Genomic DNA, 22,794 nt, shown 5'->3' on the forward strand with positions numbered 1-22,794 from the left:
AGATCCATTTGGGCAAATTTAATTACAAAATATGGCAGACTCTGACCTCTAACCCTTGTCACTGAAAAAGCCTGGGTGAACATCTGGTAGATCTGATTTGTTGGAGTCGTTTGACCATTTTTTGTTTCAGCAGATCATAGATCATACATCCTAGATGTACAGTACAAACTAGCCATTACGGAAAACCTTTGTCAATGTAATTCGTGAAGTCAGACAAGTCAATTCACAGAGATCACAAGCTGTGTGAACTTGAACTTGAAACTTACAGCACTCAGTGCTCTAAACCAAAATTGTTATGCACCATCCTCAATAAGTCAGTTTCTGTTGACCATATTTCTCAAATTAGACAGTGTAGGATCATCTGGTGTCATTTCACGACGTCACACTTGTTTCGCAAAAGTTCATATTAACCCCGTTCTCCCTCGTGGTGGTTAGGGGTTCGTCTCTACATCTGTAAATCGGGTGTAAATATTAGTAGGTCAAGATTCTGGACCAGAACTGTTGAGTTGATCTTAAGTCTTAATAAACATGTCAGTAGCGGAAGAAACATATGATCTGAAAGGGATTTATGGGTTTATATAGAAAACTACTTTAAATTGCAGATTGTCAACGTTAGTTTGAAAAGTCTACTGGGAGATAAGAATCAGCAGATTGTCGGTATCAAATCTACAGCAGGAAGCAACACTGTTTTCTAAAGTTGTGTATGAAATGAACTGCTAATGGTGCAGAAGTGAAATGATCAAACTCCAATAAAAAGCTTGATGCTAAATGTTGCAGCAATAGCAGCCGTCTATTAAAATGAATATAATTCAAGTATTTGCTGCATATTATGATTTAACTGCTCGTCGTTTCTAACTCTTATTTTCTTGATTATTTTTTGCTGTAGTATAGATGAATGTGTACATATTTGTTTGGGGGAAAAAAGCATCATATGTAACAAACCGCATAAAAAGGTAACAACAGCTTGTGTCTGGGCTTTTTGCTGAACAGGTTGGGTTTGAAGAATCGACTTTTCTTCAGTCGGAAAGGATTAGAAAATATGAACAGAAAATTCTGTAACATGAGCAAATTTCTTTTTATTGAGCTAGTGGATCTCTGATAAATGTATTTACTTGTGTGTTTATTTTTTTCGACACAAAATGTCAAATTATTCGATTAAAGCTGCAGTATGTAACTTTTGTATGTTTATTTTTGTTTTGTTTTTTAATATTTGTTTTCTGTCGCTATGTCGTGAAAGTACCTGCTGCCGATGTAAGAATATCAAAATAAAATTAAAATGTTTAAACTATTATTCTGACAAAACTTTATTACTTATTTAGTTAAAACCTCGAGTATAAAACTGGTTAATTGGTTTGAAAATATTGGGAATTTGGTGCAAAGCAAAAACATAATTAAACTCTTGCACATATAATACAGTTTACATAAAACGTGTTTACTAAACTATTGGAAATATGCCAAAGTTAGCACAAAATAAGTTACACAACTTACTGCTGTAAGATCATGTTTGAGTTCAAAATCTAAAATGTTTCAGATTTCTGTGATTTTCTAAAGAGTAAAAGGTCAGTAGAAACACGACTATATGTTTAAATGTTTTTCAATACAGAGGCCTTCTGATCTGAAAGTCTCCATCATGGCTGACTCCTTCATGATGGAGCAGCAGCTCTACTTCAGAAACCTCCCAGTTAACAGATTTCATCATCTTACATCAAACACAAGCAGCTAAACGACGGATTTATAAAACATGTTGCAAAGAGTCCTTAGAACCAAAGAACATAAAATAAAATACCATAGAATCATGCAGTTTTTATTACTCTACATTTTATTGACCAATACAAAATATGAGTATTTAACATGATTCAAACTGTAACATTGTCTTATGAACATCACACACATTTATAGATTGCTTTCCAAATGTTCTATGACGAATGAGCCAACAATAAAAACATAGAAATGTTGACCTAAAACCACTTTGAATACTTTGGTGGTGACTTTTATCAAGCTGGAAAGTGACACACAGAATGGAAATGCATTTGACATCAATCAAACAATTCAATCATAGTTTAAAAGAAAAAAAAATGTTATGAGTGACTACAGGCACTTGTTTTCCCACAAGGACTGACGTTTTAAAAAAAAAAGAAAATACAAAAGAACATAATGTAACAAAAAGTTTGTTCATTTAACAAACTGAATAACATGAGTGTAAATGTGTTGCCCTCTCTATCAATATACAAGACCAGTAAACAAATGGATAAAACGGAATATTGGTGAAGAGTGCAACTCAGAGAAGTGTTTATTTTTTAGCAAATCTACCGTTACAATTGTAAAAGCACATTGTCCGTTTAATTATTCCTTATTTCATGGAAAGGCTTATTTTATCAGAAAAGGGCTGAGAGAGAAAAGCAGGAAACATATGTGTCAAAAGTCAGAAAACTTCATACTTGGTTATGTAGTGATATAAACAATATTACTGCTGTGATTTTCATGCATATCCCCACAAAGTGTTCTGTGGTTTCACAGTTTGTCGGCGTAGTCGTCTCCAAAATCAATGATCAGTTTCAGAGCATTCAGGATCAGAGTGTCGACGTCTGAATTCAGTTGAGTTTCATGACTGTAATTCTTCACTGGGAAGATGCAGTTCATTGGGATCCCCAGACTAGAGCTGAAGTCTCCCATCTACATGTAACACAATAATTGTTATATTTTTTGTACAATATTTTTAGGAGGTATTCCTGTTTAGAATAAATCTCTCTCTGACTCACCTTTTTCTTTAAATGTTTGCTCCTGTAGACGTTTCTCAGATTTTTCTCCGTTTCCCCACAGGCTGCATCAATGTGAGTGAGAATCGCCAGCTGAGGGATTCCTGTGGTTATAGAGATACAGACTCTAGAACATGGAGTTTCTCAGGAAACTCAAGAAAGTTTTATTTAAGCGATATGTTTAAATAGCTACATCACAGGAGTGTGATGAAACATTTATGACAATATAAAAAAAAGTCCTTTATTGCAGAATAATATTCTAAATGCATATTGAGTGTTTCTTACCCAGCTCACTGGCTGCTTCTCTGATTTCCCTCATTTTCTGTAAAACAGAGTCTTTCATTTGTGGTGCATTAGCATCATAGATGCAGACCAGAACATGAACTCTGTCACTGATGGACGGGGAAGAGTTGTAGCCATGATCACCATCACACAGGGAAGATACAGGATTGAACTGTGGAAGAAAATATGATGAACATTCCACATAAAGCAAGTAAATTAAATTGCCTTTAAGAGAAGTATTTTTTTAAAGCAGAAAAGTATGTTTACCTTATATCTATCCTTCACATGACCCTCCAAGGCCAGTTTAATGTCTTCTGTTCTGACTCCTCTTCCATCTCCGTCTTCCAGACCCATGATGTCATTGAACACAAAGGGATAAAAGTTTCCCCTGCCTTCTTTCCTGATTTTATGGGTTTTGTACTGAAAGAAAAAAAACAGTGTTTCATGTAATCAGCAGGAATAAAGCTGCTAAAATATATTTTAAGTTACAAACATGCCTCAAAATACTCTTAATAAATTTAATTTTCAACCTAAATTTAATTTTGCTAAATAAAATTATGAATAAGATACAATAAGGTACAATAATCAGTGATTACAAGTTTGTAGCCACTGTGTCAGAAAATGAAATATTTTCTACCATGTTGGTGGGAATATTTATAAGTCTAAAATGTGAATAAGCCTTTAAAATTAAACAATTATATTCACAATCTTGGTGAAACTTTGATCGGAGGTTGTAGCACTGGCCAGAGACTCATTGGTCATTCTGCCTTGCAGGACGTTGTTGACGGAGTTGATGAAGCTGGACTTCCCCACACCGACTGGACCGTACAGCAGGACTCTGATTGTTGCCTCCTCATTTTGAGGCTGAAACTCCTTCAAGTACTGAAGAGCATCACTATTGTCTCTGTTAAAATGGAAAATTTGAAATCATAATTTCAGAAACTAGTTTTTACCTTGATAAACAGAGATGAGTTGATAAACAGAAAGACCCTGAACTCCACCAGCCTCCTGCTGCTGAGGTTGATGTACAGAATATGTGTGAATTTCTAACAGTGAGAATCAGTGAATATGACCTTCAATTCACTTTGTGTGATCAGTGTGTTGTGGAAATCATTACATAGGTTCTGTTAGTTTACAATAAGTTTCAGCCTTCAGTGCAGTGGCTTCTTTTAATTTCATTAGCTACCCACTGAGACAAATTTTAATCCCAAGTCTTTATTGTATCATTTAAATATCAGTTAAATAAGTAAAATTGGTTACACTTGATTTCCGGCCCAGTTTAGCAAATGACCTTTTTGTATCTATAATATTACATGTTAAGTGAACATTTAAGACAAAATTTTCAAGTTATGGGGCTTGTTGTCATAGAAATATATAAATTATGCAACATTACATTGTACACTGCAATGCCACACAATTCATTGATTTGATTGAACAGTGGACAGCTGGACCCGTTTCATGGCCTACATTTGACCAAACACATTTAGCTGCCTGGGTCTCCAGAGTTGCTTCTTTAATAGAACAATAACATTATTAAGTGCCATTGGTCAAGTTACACTATTAATCCAGGAAACCATTTTGATGGCTGATTATGCTGAACCAAAAAAAAAGTCACCTTCAACATATAGATCTTAATAAGGTACATTGACTCACCCCCAAGTTATTTCTCTCCATGCAGTTCTTAAAACTGTGAAGGAGAATTTACAGAAAAGTCTTAAAACCAGAACAGTGTCACAATAGATGGAAGAATTAGATTTTCTAAATGATGTTAAATATATTAGTAACATGAGTCAAGAGATTATTAGATAAAACAATTCAATTCTTTATTGAGGCAAGAAAAACATTTTCTGCTGTGTCAGCATGAATAATAAGTTGTACTCACGTGGAGAAGGTGGTGGAGCTGAAAACGGACAAAGATACATATTACTGAGGTCAATACATGACTAGAAATATAATTAATGTTTATATTAAAGTAATAAACACAATTGGTATTAAATCTGTAGAACATTGAGGCAGTGAATAGATTCATTTTTACTCTAAAGTGAGTAAAGGAAAACACTAAAATGAAAAACACTTTCTGCTGTGTCAGCATGAATAATAAGTTGTACTCACGTGGAGCAGGTGGTGGAGCTGAACACGGACAAAGAAACACATGACAGGTCAATACATGACTAGAAATATAATTAATATCTATATTAAAGTAATAAACACAATTGGTATTAAATCTGTAGAACATTGAGGCAGTGAATAGATTCATTTTTACTCTAAAGTGAGTAAAGGAAAACACTAAAATGAAAAACACTTTCTGCTGTGTCAGCATGAATAATAAGTTGTACTCACATGGAGAAGGTCGTCGAGCTGAACACGGACAAAGAAACACATTACTGAGGTCAATACATGACTAGAAATATAATTAATAGTTATATTAAAGTAATAAACACAACTGGTATTAAATCTGTAGAACATTGAGGCAGTGAATAGATTCATTTTTACTCTAAAGTGAGTGAAGGAAAACACTAAAATGAAAAACACATGGAAGAAATAGTACTTACGTGGGGGAGGAGCTAAACATAACAACACAGGAAATATTATGAGTCAAAATTCCAATATTTCCATTGCTAAGCTTTGCAGACATTCCCAAACAACCATGCTCTAGTGTTTATTTCCAATAGTTAACATGTAACTTTATTTCACTTTCTGCTTTCAAAACATGTTCAAGATAAAATTTAATTTGAAGAGGAAAATAAAATTAACTGAAAATATGCAACATATGCATGAAATAAATCAGTGAAATATTCAATGCATCTATCTCAACCATAACAAACAAGAATGTAACTTACATGGTGCAGAAGAGTTACCTCCCATGACAGTGACAGAAAATACTCTGCAAAATACAGAGAGAGGAAGACAGAATGACTCTACAATCGTTAGTCAGAGCTCGTTAAATCGGTTCATTTGTTTTTCACTGGTTTACAGCAGCTGATTTGTTACTGATACAGAAGGAAAAGAATCCTACCTCAGAGGAGACGTGCTGCAGCAGAGAGATGAAAGTAAAAACTCGCGGCTCTTTTATGGTGTTTTCACTGTTTCACTTTCACTTTCATGAATCACGTGATTTACAAGAAGAGCACTCATTTTGTGAAATAAGATTACATTTCCTGCTCAGCCTGCTCATTGTTAGTATACATAAAGCAAAAATAATATTTTAAAACATTTTTAACACTCTTTTAATATGTTTTAAAAAAACATATTTTTTATACCTGAATTTTTAAATATTTACAAATAATTTTAAATATTTTTAAATACATAAAATATATTTTTAATGTATTTTTAAATATATATATTAAATGTATTTAAAAATATATTTTTAAAAATATTTTAAAAACTATACGTAAAAAAATTCAAAGCACCTCTTTCTCTTTGAGAAAGCCTCAAAGCAAAAGAGGTTTTCTTTTGCTTTGTTTGTCTCTGTGTGTGTGTGTGTGTGTGTGTGTGTGTGTGTCATACACACGTCATAAAACAGCAGGGGAAAGTTCATTGATGCTCCAGACTATCTCAGTTTTACTTTCCTTATCAAGATCAAAGCCGTTCTTCTTTTTTTTTTACAACAGGCAAATTGCAAGGTCACCTGTGCTGAGCTCCAGAGAATCCTCTGTACATAACACTCCAAATCTTTACAGCTGCAGCTCAGTCAAGTCTCTTTTCTTTTTGTTAGGAAACAAACACAAACGGTGACAACCTTCTGTCACAAAATCTGCTGACCAGAACCTCTAAACGACAGACAGAATCAACTCCATCAAATTTCTTTCTTTTCAGTGTTTTCCACTTTTCTTTCACCTTTGAAACCCACATGTTTTATAAGTCTGGATTCTTAAAACCGATTTCATTTTCCCTGTTTTCTGTGTTGAGTTAGGAATCAATGGCGGCCGGTGGAGTTTTCTCCAGGGGGCGCTAAAAACTCCAAAATTGACATCTCTCAAGACATAAGCTAAGATTTTGCAGCAGAGTATTTACATGATTGAAAATACCAAAAGCAACATCATGATGTCATGCTAACTCTGGAGTTGAAGTCAGGGATAATTTTGATAAGATTCTTCTCCATAAAGAGCACGGCCAATGCTTTGAGAGAATCCATTTAATAGCAACGATTCATTTTCTTGATAAATACTTTTACGTTGTTATAGCTCCTTCTGTATTCCTCCCAGCAGAACCCTGGTGTCTGTTGCTTGAAAGACTCTCCTGTTGTGCAGGAAACACCCTGATAAAAGATACTGGGCTCATTGTCAAGCACAAGTGAAAGTGAAAACGTTTTCTGCAAGTAACTCGCTCATGCAGCAGCTTCTCTCACTGAGCCAGCCACAGCAGTAGCAGCAGCTGCAACACAGAAAAGGTAACAATTGAGCTTTTTAACTATTTTATTGTTGTTACTGAATTGTTCAGAACAAAGTGACTCACTCAGGAAAGGTTATTCTTAAATAATCTGTTAGTTTAGAGAATGTTGTAAAGTCTATTAATAACATTTTGAGTGGAAGGTTTAAAAAACACAAAGGTTTTTTAAATAAGGTGCAGCTTCAGCCATGGGAGGATCCTTCCATCTTGCCTAAAGGGTCTGTAACATGTTTTCTAAATAGTGGTATTTTATAGCACTATTGAACAGTTGTTTACTTCAACTGTTCAAAAAAATGCTACATATTTCAAAAATGACTTCAAAGAATTTTTACTTTGTAATTGAAGGTCTTGGTCACTTTAAGAGATTCCTGCTCTTTCTGAAACTCCGCCTACAGGAAGTCATCACAACATGGCTCCTCTATTAACCCTTATAGAGGGTTATCTGTAAGCCATAGTCATCCAAATAGTTCACTTGAAATACTGTATATGACCTCGTGCATAGAGTGAATCTGTAAAACATCAAGAAAGTTATTGCAACTCAGATTATTGAAAACAAAATTGTTTATTGTCCTAAAATGATCTCAATAAAATGAAACTCTTTAGGCTGCGTTAAAACCTTTGTTTTTTTAAACTCGATTAAAAGTAGGACATGGACATTGTTGCACGGTACATTTAAAATTTACATTTACATCTATGATGGATGGATCTGTTCATGTTGGTCTTTGTGTCTCTTTTTGAAGGAAACCACAAGATGCCCTGTCTTTCAAGTGAGTGATCATCTCAGCTCATGTTAATAATGATCTTTCTCCGATTTGTTATCCTCTGTTCATATTTTTTCTGCTTTGTATTTTGTTCATCAGCACCTGTCAAAGTTCAGACGGTCACCACGGGGATAACCTATGGCGCCGATGTAGCTCTGATGAACCAAGTGAAATGGAAGGTGAAGTTGGAGGGAACCAACCGGGATGGAAAATGCATCATCGTTTTCTGTCCCATCATCTCCCGTGTTGGTTCAGATGTGGAGGCCGCCATGCAAAACATGCCATGTAAGCAATCAGGCAACATTTTCTTGGTAATTTCACTATGAAACTGTGCTGAAAAAAAAAATAATCACACATAGTATCAATCTGAGTAAATGCAACATTCAAATGATGAATGTAGTTGTTTAAGTAGAAAAAAAGTCAAACTAACTTGAATCCACGAGGAAAAACATTGTAAATAAAAAAACCACAATTATTAAATGACTGCAGGTAACATACTATAACATGATGATGGAATTTATTTAATGACTGAAATCTCAATTTTGTTAATCTGACACTTGGTAGAAGTCAGAGCAACATCTAAAGAACTGCACGTTTTACTAGAGAGAGAAAATCTCCAAGTAAAATGTCCGGGCAGTAACTCATAAACTTGAGCTCCATCACAGTTTAGTTATAGAACCGAAGCCTCGTCTGCATGGAGAGAAATATCACATTTATAAACGAGTAAGAACAAATGTGCGTCTTCGCTGCAGTACGTATGCCAGGGCAATCGATGGCGCTGTAACACTTCCCCTGTTTGGAAATACTTTTTTAGAAATTACGCACATCTTCAATTAAATTTGGCCTAATACTTTTACACAGTCTAACAAGGATTCTTCCAGTAAAAAGATTTTTGGTCGATTAAATCTGTTCTTTTACTTTTCTGCAGTGAATAAAAAGATCGTCTTAGTTTTGATGCATCACACCCGAGACCCTGACTACTCGACTGCTGGGACTTTGTGGTCGGAAACATATCCCAACATCGACTTGGAAGTTCATGTTCTCTTCCATGAAAGCGTCCCGGGGTTGCTCACCTCTTCTAAGAACACAGAGGCCGTTTACAGAATGCAAAAATATCTGGAACCACCTGAAGAAAATAACTGGATGCCTGTTGTGTTATTGGTGACAATTGTGTTTGTGATCATTTTGTGGTTTTCACTGAGCTAAAGCTTTGATCAACAAACAGATGGAGAAACAAACAACATGTCTTATTATTCAGTAATGTGCATTAAACGATTTGAATAAATTTTTTTTACTGTAGTTTAGTTATTCTTTTATGATTGTGAAGTACAAAATGAAATGAAACATTTATGTACTGTAGACCTTATTCTTTATTTTTTCTTTACAAGTAAAGAAAAAATAGTTGAGTTTATAGAATCAGCTATTATAAGAGCCTGAAAGGTAAATAAAAAAATCAAACAAAAAATGCTTCATGAAATAATTTTGGGAATCACCTTGATCTTTATGAACTCGTCTCAGCAGCGAAAGTTTTAACTGAATTATAATTTCAACAAAATGTTTCCAGGCACTCTGAAAACATCTGCATGTAAATGCATGCAGATGTTGGCATCTGTCATATGAGGTACAGAATTCCCCTGGATAAATGCAGATTATTTAAAATAATCTTTGTGAACTTTATGTAGAGAAAGTTTATGCATCTTCTGTAACGTTTGTGAACTTCACAGAAAGTAAATTATTTTTAGAAAAGTAATTTTCCAAAATAATTTTTTCTAAATTTCTATATTTGTAAAAAAAAAAAAAAAAACAATTATAATGATTTTTAGAAAAAAAAATATTTTTATTTAATGTAAAAAAAACAATTCTAAATTAGGCCACAATTTCACTTTTTTATTTTATTTTTTAACTATTTTAAAAACCACAATACCTGTCCAGTCTGAAATTTTTAAGTTGCTTAGAGACCAAACAGGTTACTGACTGCAAATTCAGTCGATAACTGAAAAAAATCAAAATACTGATGCCTCAAATGTTAAAGTCAACATGTAACACAGTAAATCAAAGATAAAGCATGTAAATAAAAATGAAGCCTAGGCGTAAATTCCAACTGGAAGACTTTATTCATCTCACCTGCCCAACCAAACATCTCATCATGCACCTCGATTCCAACCTATCACTGATGGTCTCCTCCTCCAATCATCAAGCCTTGATGAGGTCCAGCTGTTCATCGGCTTCAACCTTCCTCCACCATTCCTCCACCTTCAGCTCGTGGTTTCTTCAATGTCCATTCTATCTTCACCATCCTCTCCACCACCAGTGTCCAGGTCCAATGGGGGGAAGACGTCTCTAATCTACATACACATTTATCTATCTGCTTTATGAATATATACAGTATATTAGGTAAGGAGTAGTGATGGTGAGATGAAGCCTCATGAGGCATTGAACCACTTGAGCCAACTGGTTCGAGAAAGGGTTAATTTCTTGAAGCTTCATGTGCACACGAAACCACCTACTGGCCAGGTGTATAATCACAGCCAGCTGTATCTTAATACGTGTGATGCATTGAATTTTTGTCTATTATGGCTCTTGGGAATGACTTCACAAAAGGTGTAGGACGAAATCATTTGTCTACATAAATTATGTATACACATATGTGTATAATAAAATATTGTTTGAATGTATCCGCTGTGTGTAATTATTCCCAAAATAGTAGTGTCATGTGATATGGCATGTTGTGTAATAATGTTTTTCTGTGACTCTAGAAAAATCAGGCAGAGGACAGTGAAAGTGCTTGTGGAACTAGGGAGGAGGTAGTGAATAGGCTAATGCTTGTGTAACTTGGATGATTTTATGCATTTTTATTAAGAAACAACAATTTCTCCACAGTTTTTGGTTTCAAACGATTTGTCTTTTTTGACACTACATGGATGAGGTGTTATTATTGTACCCCAACTCCTTGGAGCACAATAAACACCTCACCTTTACAGAACATAAGAAACAGTGAAAAATACAGCAAACCTAATGCATCTGCAAATGTTCAGTTCACCTTACCTTGTTAGGGCTTATCAAATCAAAATGTTCCCACATAGGGGAAATCCTCCTCTTTCTCGCCGGCTCCATCCTACTCCTATCCTGTCCTCGCGCTCCTAAATCTCCTATCTATCTATCTATCTATCTATCTATCTATCTATCTATCTATCTATCTATCTATCTATCTATCTATCTATCTATCTATCTATCTATCCTAAACTCTCCAAACACCAAACTAACTGTCTCAAACTAAATAACCACTATCCAAACTCTGCTATCCAAACTATCCAAACTCTATCCACTCTCTCAACTGACCGCAACTCGCCTACAATAACCCACATTTTGAATGGAGCCTGTGGGGTTTCTAAACCTGTCAAAACCCGCGCCAACATCTGAGCCACTTCCCGAAGCAGTCACGTGGTACAGCCGGGCAGCGAGGCTTCGGACGTCATCGTTTTCGGCTCCTCCCCTAAATGAAGCAAGCCTCGATACGCGCTTTACGGAAACGCCCCCTCCATTACTCGACACACGCCTCGAAGCGTAGGCAAATCATGTAACATCACTAGTAAGGAGCCTATGTTGCACAGCCTTACCTCTTATTCCCTAATCTTTCTTTTACCAGTTTTTACAGTTTTTTCTTCCTGACCTAAAAGATCCCCATAGTCTTGGGATTTATTTGGACATTAGGATAAGTTGTGTCTGAGATAGAAAGTATCTCACTAAGAATGAAAGTGAAAGTGCCTCAGTTCTTTTATAGCCCCTGGTTCAAGACAAACACAGTCACTTCATGCTGCAGCTCCCACTGAACAAACTGCACCAAGAAACCATTGTACCTTGTTTGTTTTCCCAAAGCTACACATTTACAGCAAAGGTAGGAAACGTCAAATACTTTTGGGGGTTTTTATGACTGCAACATTTTGTTTCCTTTTTTTTTTTTTTTATTTTATTATTGATAATATTTATATTGTACGGTGTATACGGTAAATCTTTCAGTTTATTCAAGGAATGAAATACTGTGTTGTAAGAGTGAAAATGGAACATTAAATTATGTTGTATTGATTCAGAGCTCATAAGTTTAATTTATCTCTGCTATCAGTGTAAAAGGGCAGATCTATTCTGACTTTAGGATCGACACTGTTTACGCTTCTGGTAACTTTGTTTAAAACAAATCAAACTCGTCATGTTGGAGATATCCAAGAACTTAAGACTTCTGAGTTTTCCAAGAGTAGTTTTATGTTTCCTCTGCTGCCAAATTATCTGTTCTCAGGTTCCTGTTCAAGTGAAAGCATTTGAATGCCTCTGACTCATTTAAATGCTTTCAGTTTACAGAGTTAACGGTTGTATTTCATCTCTGCAGAAAAGCCGAACTGATCGTACTGTTTTGTTTCTCTTATTAGACGTCAACATGTACCAGACTTCTGGAGGTGAGCATCAGTGTTGCAGGAACCACACCGATAGATGTCATATTCCAGTTCTGGTTTGAATTTTTATGAATTTTATTTATTTCATAAAGAGGACAATGCATATTAATCAACATGAAAACATTATGTAAATATGCCAGATTTCATTGAAAAATTTAAAACATTAATTTTAAATAAAAAATGAATGTTTTTAATTCATTTTTAATTAAAAATCAAAAATATAATTAAATGTTAGTGGTAGTAGTTATTACTACTAAAAAGTAACTACTAATAATACGGTAATACTAATAATAATTTATACTAATAATACTTAATACTAATAAGTATTAGTATTAAGTATTATTAGTATAAATTATTATTAGTATTACCGTATTACTTATTAGTAATAAGTAATAAGAAACTGTCAATCATTAGATAATGCTCACTTATTACTTATTAGTATTACTTATTAGTATTAAGTAATAAGTAATTATTTACTTATTAAGTAATTACTTACTTATTAGTAATTAATCATTACTAATAAGTAATAAGTAACTTATTATTTATCACTTAAAATTCATCTGTTGTATTTTGTAATTTCCCTTAGTTAAAGTCCACACCATCACTACTGGGGAGACATTTGGTGCTGATAAAGACCTGCTGAGTAAAGTGAAGAGGAGGGTTCAGCTGACCGTCACACACTGGATGGAAAGCCTCTTCATCATTGTTTTCTGTCCCATCACCTCTCGCGTTGGGTCAGATGTGGAAGCGGCCATGACCAAGGTTCCAGGTACCAGTTTTATAATCCATCGGTTCAGACATTCATCTAATCAAGTAATAAAGTAACAACACTCTTAAGAATGGAAAACCTTCCCTTCACCTTGTTTTCTTCTTCTTTTAGAAGGAGATCAAAATGTCATTCTGGTTCTGATGCACCACACCCGAGATGAGGGCTACTCCACCGCTGGAGTGAGCTGGTCTGACCGATACCGCAACGTCATCCTGGATGTTCATGTTCTCTTCCATGAGACGGTGCCAGGATTGCTGCTGTGTGCTAAAAATACTGAGGCAGTCGATCAAATGATCCATGAATTAGATCAACGGTCTCAGAACCAACAGATCGGGCACATCAGACCCAGGGAGCGAGGTCTAATTAACAAGCTCGATGAATGCTGTTTCCCTTATTGGAAGATTGTACTCCCATTTGTTGTGGTGGTGTTGTTCATCTTACTTCTTGTCATTTTCTTGGCGTAGTTTGGAGATCAGCAAATTAAAAATAAAGGATGTCCTGATTATTGTATGCTCCAATAAATAAAATGTTTACTCATCAAAATTCATTAGATTATGTACTTTAACAATAAAACAATTGGGAAAAAGGAATTTACTGCATAGTAGAACGACTGTGTTGCAACTAATAAACAGAGAGACAAAGACTTGAGTTGAAGAGTGATGAATATGCATGATAACAAAAAGCAAGTCTGTTATTATGGATAATAATATACAGTATGTGCTTTTTAGTTTTTCACTTAGTTTATTTTCTAGTTCGGGCACAAATTGAAAACTGATTTTGAACTTTAAAAAAAGATGAAAATCTACATTAAGAATCTAAATAAAAATGTAATTGCTGATGCTGCTCCTCAGAACTAAATATTGTGAGGTTTCTTTTACCTCCAGATCATATATTGAGACACATACATACATATATACACACACATCAAACACAAATTCCTGTTTAGCGCACTTGGCCTGCTACTTTGATGCCATATGGAATGAAGATGTAATGAGCAGGACTTCATTACATCAGGACTTGAGATTTCCTTTTAAAAGAATAAAATTGCCCTGGCACAGAACAAACAGCAGTTGACATTCATTAATTCTTTCTCAAAATTTTTCAATAAATATAAGACTTGAATGTTAAAAAATGCAGCAAAAATGTAGAAATGTAATTTTTCTTCCATTTTTCTGATTTTCTGACCAAAAGACACATCAACCTTAGTGAACGGCCACAAAGTTTACCCACCAACATTAAAAGGCTGGGAAAGGAACACTTTATTTTAGAGTTACTAAGATATTAATACAGTATGGGAAGCAAATGATGTGAATTTGTAAATTTTATTCTCTGCTGTGCATTATTTCCGTTAACTCAGTCGTTGCATGGTTTGTTGACCTAAGTCTTGTTTGTTCAGTTGACTGGTGCAGAAACAACCATGAATGTTGTTTCTCAACTGTGAATAATTAAAGAAACTGTCAATCATTAGATAATGCTCACTATCCCTTTTTTTCTCCACCATAGTTTTTGCTGCAGGGTTTCAGTAATGTGACAGTTCATTTAAATGTGATGAGGTTGAAAAAAATTCTATTTCTTGGAGCATCTGGATGCTTGTAAGAGCACATGAATACTTTCTTTAAGTTTAAGCAGCCAAGAATAAATAACAAGTGAGTTTTGACTAAACATTTTTTAGACTATAGCTAGTGAGGTCAAACTCTGGCAGGAAAGAGTTCAGCTTATCTTAAACAAGCACACACCGGCCCAGCCTTAGTAAGTCACATACAAACACACACACACACACACACGCAGGTTTGTATTTCTATTCATAGAAGGACTTTGTCTTGACTTCCGTTTATTTTTTGATGCCTAACCCAGACATTTTCTCTATTACTAGTTTATTCCTAACCTTAACTAAAGCTTATTTCAAACCTTGCAACTAAAGCTAGCCCTTAGCCCTAAACAAGAGGTTCCACCATATTAGGACTTGGCTTTGGTCCCCATAAGAACTCTGGAATGAAATTAGAAAAGGTGGATGGAAATGGCAAAATTCGAAACAATTTCTTCAATTTCACGAAAGTGTTTTTACACTAGCTTGGGGTGGATTTAGATTTATTTTAAAAGAGACAATGCGCTAAAAAGATGAAAAGACTTTTTCTGAATAAGTGCTGACATAGCCAACAGTTTCTTATTTATTATAGCCGTGCATAATGTCAGAATCTGCATAATGGTTGATTCTCTGTATACCATTAGATAGAAACATGCCTAATTCACATTTTCATCTTTATTTCTTTTTTGCAAAATCTTTAAAGCTTCCTCAAAATTCACAAACAGTTGGATGGAAACATAGTTATTGTCTTGTATAAAATACACTGCCTGGCCCAAAAAAAAGTCGCCACCTGGATTTAACTAAGCAAATAGGTGCAAGCCTCCTATTGGATAAGTACTGCATAGGCGATTATCTTTCAGCTGGCAACAAGTTATTTAACCCCAGCTGATGCAATGAGTAACTCCTCATTTCTTAAACAACCATGGCAAAAGACACATCCTGTGGTCGTGGAAAAGACGTTAGTCTATTTAAAGGGTCAAATCATTGGCATGCATCAAGCAGAGAAAACATCTAAGGAGATTGCAGAAACTACTAGAATTGGGTTAAGAACTGTCCAACGCATCATTACAAACTGGAAGGATGGTGGGGAACCATCGTCTTCCAGGAAGAAATGTGGTCAGAAAAAAATCCTGAATGATCGTGATCGGCGATTACTTAAACGTTTGGTCAAATCAAATCGAAGAAAAACAACAGCAGAACTCAGGAGTATGTTTAATTGTGAACGCAAAAGCATTTCCACACGCACAATGCGAAGGGAACTCAAGGGGTTGGGATTGAACAGCTGTGTAGCCGTAAGAAAACCTCTAATCAGTAAGCCTAACCAGAAAAAAAGGCTTCAGTTTGCTAGGGAGCATAAAGATTGGACTCTGGAGGAATGGAAGAGGGTCATGTGGTCTGATGAGTCCAGATTTACCCTGTTCCAGAGTGATGGGCGCATCAGGGTAAGAAGAGAGGCAGGTGAAGTGATGCACCCATCATGCCTAGTGCCTACTGTACAAGCCTGTGGGGGCAGAGCTATGATCTGGGGTTGCTGCAGTTGGTCAGGTCTAGGTTCAGCAACATTGTGTGCCCAAAGAATGAGGTCAGCTGACTACCTGAATATACTGAATGACCAGGTTATTCCATCAATGAATTTTGTCTTCCCAAATGGAACGGGCATATTCCAAGATGACAATGCCAGGATTCATCGGGCTCACATTGTGAAAGAGTGGTTCAGGGAGCATGAGACATCTTTTTCACACATGGATTGGCCACCACAGAGTCCAGACCTTAACCCCATTGAGAATCTTTGGGATGTGCTGGAGAAGGCTTTGCACAGTGGTCAGACTCTCCCATCATCAATACAAGATCTTGGTGAAAGATTAATGCAACACTGGATGGAAATAAATCTTGTGACACTGCAGAAGCTTATTGAAACAACGCCACAGCGAATGCAGCCTGTAATCAAAGCTAAAGGCGGTCCAACAAAATATTAGAGAGTGTGACCATTTTTTGGTGGCGACTTTTTTTTGGCCAGGCAGTGTATTTTCTCACTGTGAAATTGTCTTTTCCCTGCTGAAAATGAATCCTTGTGTGAGCATCTAAGTCTGGTCCTCTGTGCTTTAATAAAAATAGCTGATATCATAATATCAGAGTAAGATACAGTCTGGATGATATCCAATAAATATCAGGCAGGAAGAAAAATAAAGCCTGCTAGGGGTGTTAAGGCTAACTAGCATGGCAGCTGATAAAGGGGATGAACGGTTTTCCTATAATGATAAGTTGCTTTTCAACCACTAGTACATTGAGCAGTGCATACACGAGTGTGATTGACAGCGCCAAGACACTCCTTCATGGTGACTTCATGGTAACAGGTTTAGCAAATATGCAATAACATATTTTTGTAAAAGTTACATACTGCAATTTTAATGCCAGTAAAGACGTTTCCATTTGTTCTCTGAAAATAAAATGTAAACAAAATCAATATTTTTTTTGTTGGAAACAGCCTTGTTTCTCAAATTAAAGTGTGAATCCTATGTGTTTTTTCCTATGCTATCATGTTTTTGTACTCCACTACAGTGAAACATTTAGTACACAATACTGTAACAGAGGTCAGCAGTTATAAAAATTGCAATATGGGTGTTGATAAAGGCTTTTGACTGTTGTCAGCAACAATAAAACACTGTCCTATCTCTTCTTAGTTGTACAAAACTGCACTGCAATCACTCTGTTATCATCCAGTCATCCTTTTAATAACAACTAGTGGGTTTCTTATAAACCACGGAGCTTCTCAGAACAGAAAGTGAAAGTACAAAAACCTCTCTGACCTGTTTGTTCTTTTAGCAGACTCAGTTAGTGTTTAACTCCACAGCAGCAGAAACACAGCAGAGGTAGGATTTGAAAAACGTTTTGCTTTGCTGGAAACTTTCCTTCTTCATATGACAGGGCTGATAAGGGAATCTAATTTTTGTTTGAATACTCATATGTAAAACACTGAATATAAACGATGAATTGAAGACTGACTTCATATCTAGCTTTGTCTTTTTAAGTGAATGTATAATTGTTAGCTTTGCACACTTATCTGAATGATTTTTGAACAGACCAAGAACAGATAAGGTGCAAGATTCCTTATATAATGGCTACTAACATACAGTTAAGCCCGAAATTATTTATACTCCTCCTAGATTTAGATATATGGTGTTGGGTTTTTAAAAAACAAACAATACGGGCAGAAATCATGCATTGCAAACATGTTTACAAAATGAATGATGTAGAAATAAAAATACATTTGTCGTGAAAAAAATGTGGGAGTAAATTACAGTTCAGCCTTAGACTGCACTTCGATGGGACAAAGGCTAATCCCTCCATTTCCTGTTGTGAGTGAACCTCACTTTGTCCATCACCAACATGTTAATAACTTAATCGCTGTCCTCAGACTGTCTCATCATATCATTGCTACGAGTATGTCACAATAAGATCCTCTGTACCACTTAGTTGCTGCAACATTGGGGTTAATAACACATTTTGTTGGTCATAATGGCCTCCGAGTCCGGGTCAGTATGCAACACAATCATGAGGAAGACTGTATCTTACTTTGTGTTTCTTTCTGTTAGGTAACCAAAACATGAGGAATCCTGTAGGTGAGTGAATATGTCAGCCGACATGAAGTGTGGATTTGTAGTGTCATAACCTTTTTGTTTTCTTCCCCCACCAGCTAAAGTTCAGACAATCACTACAGGGGAAACCTTTGGAGCAGATGTGGATCTGATGAACCAAGTCATCCAAAAGGATACAAGTCGGGATGCACAACACATCATCCTTTTCTGTCCAATCACATCTCGTGTTGGCTCAGATGTGCAGGCAGCCCTGGAAAAAGTCCCATGTAAGGAATCAGAATGTTTACATTTGGTTGTTTCTTTATGGATTAAATTATTACGAGATGGTTTCGTTGTTTATCAGTTCTCAAAAAGTTGCAAGTAAGCGCATTATTTGTTCTAAAAGTCTTACCTGGCTGTTTCACTTACATTCTCTAGCTCAGATTATAACAAAAAAAATGATTTCTTATTTTAAATGTGACACAGTCCTGAGTTATTCACATTCAGTGGTGTTTCAGTGTGGAAATTTGAACAATTTGTGAAAATACAGACAAGCGCATCTTTCCAAATCCAAAATTCTTTATGGTGATATATTTGTCCTGTTCTTCCAGTAGAATCAAGAAATATTAAATAAGGGATCATTTCTAAGCTCAGAAGGTTAGCCTTGTCCTCCTTTAAGGATGTCCAGTTCTGCCTACATCTCACATTTCTCTCCTATTTTTCAACAGATGGTCGAAGAATCATCCTGGTTTTGATGCACCACACCCGAGATGCTGACTACTCAACGGCTGGGATAAAGTGGTCAGAATGCACTGAAAACGTTGTCCTGGATGTTCACGTTTTCTTCCATGAAAGTGTCCCAGGATTACTGAGCTGTGCACAAAATCACAAGGCAGTGCTGGAAATAAGACATTTTTTAGAAGGACACAAAAAGAATTCAGATCAGAATTGGGCTTTGGTTGGGTATGGCTATTGGCTATTGTGTTGTGTTTTTTCTTGGGTCTTGTCTGATGACAGGTTTTGGATGAGGCTCTGGAACTGGTTCTGGCATCTAGACAGGCTTTGGGTGAGGCTTGTGATTTGGTTTGGTACTCAGCTTTCTCGTTTGATTTCAGTTTTGCTGTTCTATGTAAGAAAACCAAAAGTTATTAAAGACAGACTTCCTTAATACCATCATTAACTCTACAACTTGTTTGTAAATACAAGTTATTAATGTCTCTTACACACAAAGTCATTACAAAATTGTCTATATGAACACAGGCACAGTTATAGGCAGAGACTAGAGAACAGCTCAGCCAGAGTTACTATATTTGTAGTCACAGATACTTATCTTACTTGCTTCTATGTCAAAATAAAGTGTTTATGATTGTGATGCTGGTATAATAAACTGTCTATTTAGTTGCTTTTTACTGAAGGTCAACTAGACCCTTTGAATGAATGAATTCTCGTGACTCTTCTTAATGCATGTTGTAACCTTGAATTAGACCTTTGCCTATAACTATTGCAACATGATATTTGGGAACTGTTTCCTCTGAAAAATGATCAATAAAGTTTAAAGAACAATAGAATATTATCAGCCTTGGTGTGATAATGTCATAGACATAATGCAGGTTTATGTTTAGCTCTTTTGTGTGCTGCAGTACTCCGTCAGTGCAAAGAGACCTAATGAAAATGATGGAATGATGCGTGAATAAGAGAAAACATCAAAACTTGATTAAATTCACCCAAAAATTTGAGAGAAATTGTGTTGAGGAACCAAACTTGAATTTTTAGCTATAGTCTGAAAAGTTAGCCCATCACCAAGATAACACCATATCCACAGGTAAATATGGAGGTCATAGCGTCATCTCTAGGGTTTGTTTTCTTCAGATGGAACTAAATCTGTTGTCAAAGTGGATAAAATCAGAAGTAGTTCTAAATGCCTATCAATTTTGACCTTAAAATTTAAGTGGCAAATTGGAATAGAATAAAAATAATCTTTATTATGCTTTAATTTAGAAATGTAGGTAAAGGTAGCAAAATGACAGAAAAGTCAAACATTACAGGTTCACGCAAAAGTAAAAGTATAAAAACAAAAATAAAGTGATCATAAAGTCAGATTTACGAAATAAGAAAAGAATACTGTGCAGTTCTTAATTATTTTATACTCAGATTCAAAGACATGTGCAACTACATAGGATAATATGGTGGCCCTGAAGTTCAAACCATGTCAACAAATCACTAAACCAACTACAAACTGAAAAATTTTACAACATAATCAGACACAATAACATTAACTAAGCACAATTAAAATAATAACAATAAACACTCAGCATTACTAATCACAAGTACAAATTAAGAAAACAGAATCCATATGTTTGTTGTTAATACCACATCATGTAAGACTTTGTATGTTAAGATTATTGCAGTACAAAACTATGTCTTAGGGCTGCACAGCTGGTAGCACTGTTGCCTTGCAGCAAGAAGGTCCTGGGTTCGATTCCCGGCCGGGGTCTTTCTGCATGGAGTTTGCATGTTCTCCCTGTGCCGGGTACTCCGGCTTCCTCCCACGGTCCAAAAACATGACTGTCAGGTTAATTGGTCTCTCTAAATTCTCCCTAGGTGTGAGTGTGTGTGTGTGCACTGGCAACCCTCCCGACCCCATTAGGGACAAGGGTGAACAGAAGATGGATGGAACTATGTCTTTTGCATTCCTTGTTTATGTGTGTGCTTTTGTACTTCTTTCATGTTCAAAATGAATAAATAAATTAACAACATAATACATAATTACTGTTTAGTCTGTTTATCAGTAAACCCTAAGAGGTTTTTGATCGGGGTTCTTATAAATCATGAGACTAGAAGCCCATTTCTGGCACTGTTTAAAAAAATGCATTGTCATAATAATGACTCATTATTATGAGACAGTCTTAAAGTATGATACAAAGATATAGTATCTCATAATTATAACAATAATATAATAATAATTTTATATTATATTATTATTAAATCTCACATACTATCTCATAATTATGAGTTAGCTAAGTCAAAACTATGAGATACAATTTTTATAAAACGGTGGGGCTTCCATACTTATCTGAAATGAAAGTGAAAGTCATTCGTGCAAATTGCGTGTCACTCCCAGCAGCAGTACAGCAAAACCAGCAGCACAGCAAAGGTAAGAATCAAGCTTTTTAACTATTTGGTTGTTGTTAGTGAACATTAGGTGATGTATAGTAACGAAAACAGCTTAAACTAATAAAGGGGACTTCTGGTCTTGATATTTCTGACATTCCTTTCCTGTGTAAATACATAACAAGAAGACACAAGGCACTTTGCGGTTATTGTTAAGGGAAAAGGAACGACAGCAGTGTAAACATGTGACCACTTTTGCTAGAGTCCCGTTAGAGTCGCGTTAGCGTCTCTCGCGGTGTTTAGGGCGCAGTTAATGGGTTTGTCGGGGCCTGTGTGTGTGCGTGTGTGTGTGTGTAATGGGGAGTAGAGAGGAGCGGGAGGTGGACGTTGTTTTTCTCAGCTCTGGCATGAAAGCTGTCACTGCCCCGGATGTTCTGATGTTTATGTACCTGTTCTTTTCTGCACCGCAGCTACACAAACAGTTCATCAATCCAGGTCCGGTAACCTAGATGTTTTTAGTAAACAAAACGATTTTTATGCCTATAGAGATAGCTCAATAAATTATAAAATCTTTAAAAAACTTAAATTATTTCGAGAAATCATTTCGGGGTAGAGGGTGTGGGCGCTATCACGGGCTCGAGTGATTACCCGTCCTGCATATCTTGCTTCTGTCTCACAACCCACTTTCCTTTCTTACCACTCTCAAACAAAGGCCAAAAGAAACGAAAAAAACTTAAATAAATCATTTCAAAAACTGAAACTTATGGATATATCTCACACACACACAATAAATTTCAAATGTATATTTCTGCACATTTTGATGATTATTGATGATGATGATTATTCAAATCATAATCGTCTTTCTAATAATGATTATGGTTTATTGTAGACAATATTCTAATTGTCTACCAGACAAGTAGAATATTTCATGGAACCAATACCAAAATTCTTTCTTAAACGCAGAAAGAATATTATGACCTAATAATTGGGAAAACTCATGAACTGAGAAATTGGTAGATACTCTCCAAATGAAGGCTAAGCCACTATAGTCCATTGTGAAAGAAGCATTGATATGCTTGCTAATTCAAGTACATCGATGGAAAGTTGAATGGATGGAAAAT

The 22,794-nt window shown here is 35.7% G+C and overlaps 2 protein-coding genes and 1 long non-coding RNA gene across 11 annotated transcripts; 2 read left to right on the plus strand and 1 right to left on the minus strand.

Annotated features, from left to right (window-relative positions):
* Nucleotides 1-1,796: 1,796 nt before the first annotated feature.
* On the minus strand, nt 1,797-6,139 carry LOC114147990 (interferon-induced protein 44-like). 7 transcript variants are annotated; one of them, XM_028022855.1, is made up of 11 exons: nt 6,055-6,139; nt 5,879-5,922; nt 5,591-5,602; nt 5,379-5,396; nt 4,921-4,938; nt 4,692-4,725; nt 3,744-3,942; nt 3,306-3,458; nt 3,042-3,210; nt 2,760-2,860; nt 1,797-2,673 (listed from the first exon to the last, which is right to left on the minus strand). In XM_028022855.1, exons 2-11 carry the CDS (start codon nt 5,901-5,903, stop codon nt 2,512-2,514), a joined length of 891 nt encoding a protein of 296 aa, XP_027878656.1. In that variant the 5' UTR covers nt 5,904-5,922; nt 6,055-6,139; the 3' UTR covers nt 1,797-2,511. The 7 variants fall into 7 exon arrangements, with proteins under 7 accessions (XP_027878656.1, XP_027878658.1, XP_027878660.1 ...); XM_028022857.1 differs by lacking the exons at nt 5,379-5,396; nt 5,591-5,602 and adding an exon at nt 5,151-5,168; XM_028022859.1 differs by lacking the exon at nt 5,379-5,396 and having other exon boundaries at nt 6,055-6,138.
* A 5,797-nt stretch (nt 6,140-11,936) lies between these two features.
* On the plus strand, nt 11,937-14,046 carry LOC114147991 (uncharacterized). Of its 3 annotated transcripts, none has more exons than XM_028022864.1 (4): nt 11,937-12,083; nt 12,610-12,636; nt 13,220-13,402; nt 13,514-14,046. In XM_028022864.1, exons 2-4 carry the CDS (start codon nt 12,618-12,620, stop codon nt 13,864-13,866), a joined length of 555 nt encoding a protein of 184 aa, XP_027878665.1. In that variant the 5' UTR covers nt 11,937-12,083; nt 12,610-12,617; the 3' UTR covers nt 13,867-14,046. The 3 variants fall into 3 exon arrangements, with proteins under 3 accessions (XP_027878665.1, XP_027878664.1, XP_027878663.1); XM_028022863.1 differs by having other exon boundaries at nt 11,969-12,083; nt 12,570-12,636; nt 13,517-14,046; XM_028022862.1 differs by having other exon boundaries at nt 11,973-12,083; nt 12,570-12,636.
* Nucleotides 14,047-17,016: 2,970 nt separating this feature from the next.
* On the plus strand, nt 17,017-20,130 carry LOC114147992 (uncharacterized). Its single transcript, XR_003596176.1, has 4 exons — nt 17,017-17,857; nt 18,581-18,607; nt 18,682-18,849; nt 19,291-20,130. It is a non-coding gene; the product is annotated as an uncharacterized LOC114147992 (long non-coding RNA).
* Nucleotides 20,131-22,794: the final 2,664 nt, after the last annotated feature.

The sequence above is a fragment of the Xiphophorus couchianus genome, chromosome 7 (genome assembly GCF_001444195.1).
Source record: "Xiphophorus couchianus chromosome 7, X_couchianus-1.0, whole genome shotgun sequence".
Lineage (NCBI taxonomy): Eukaryota > Metazoa > Chordata > Actinopteri > Cyprinodontiformes > Poeciliidae > Xiphophorus > Xiphophorus couchianus.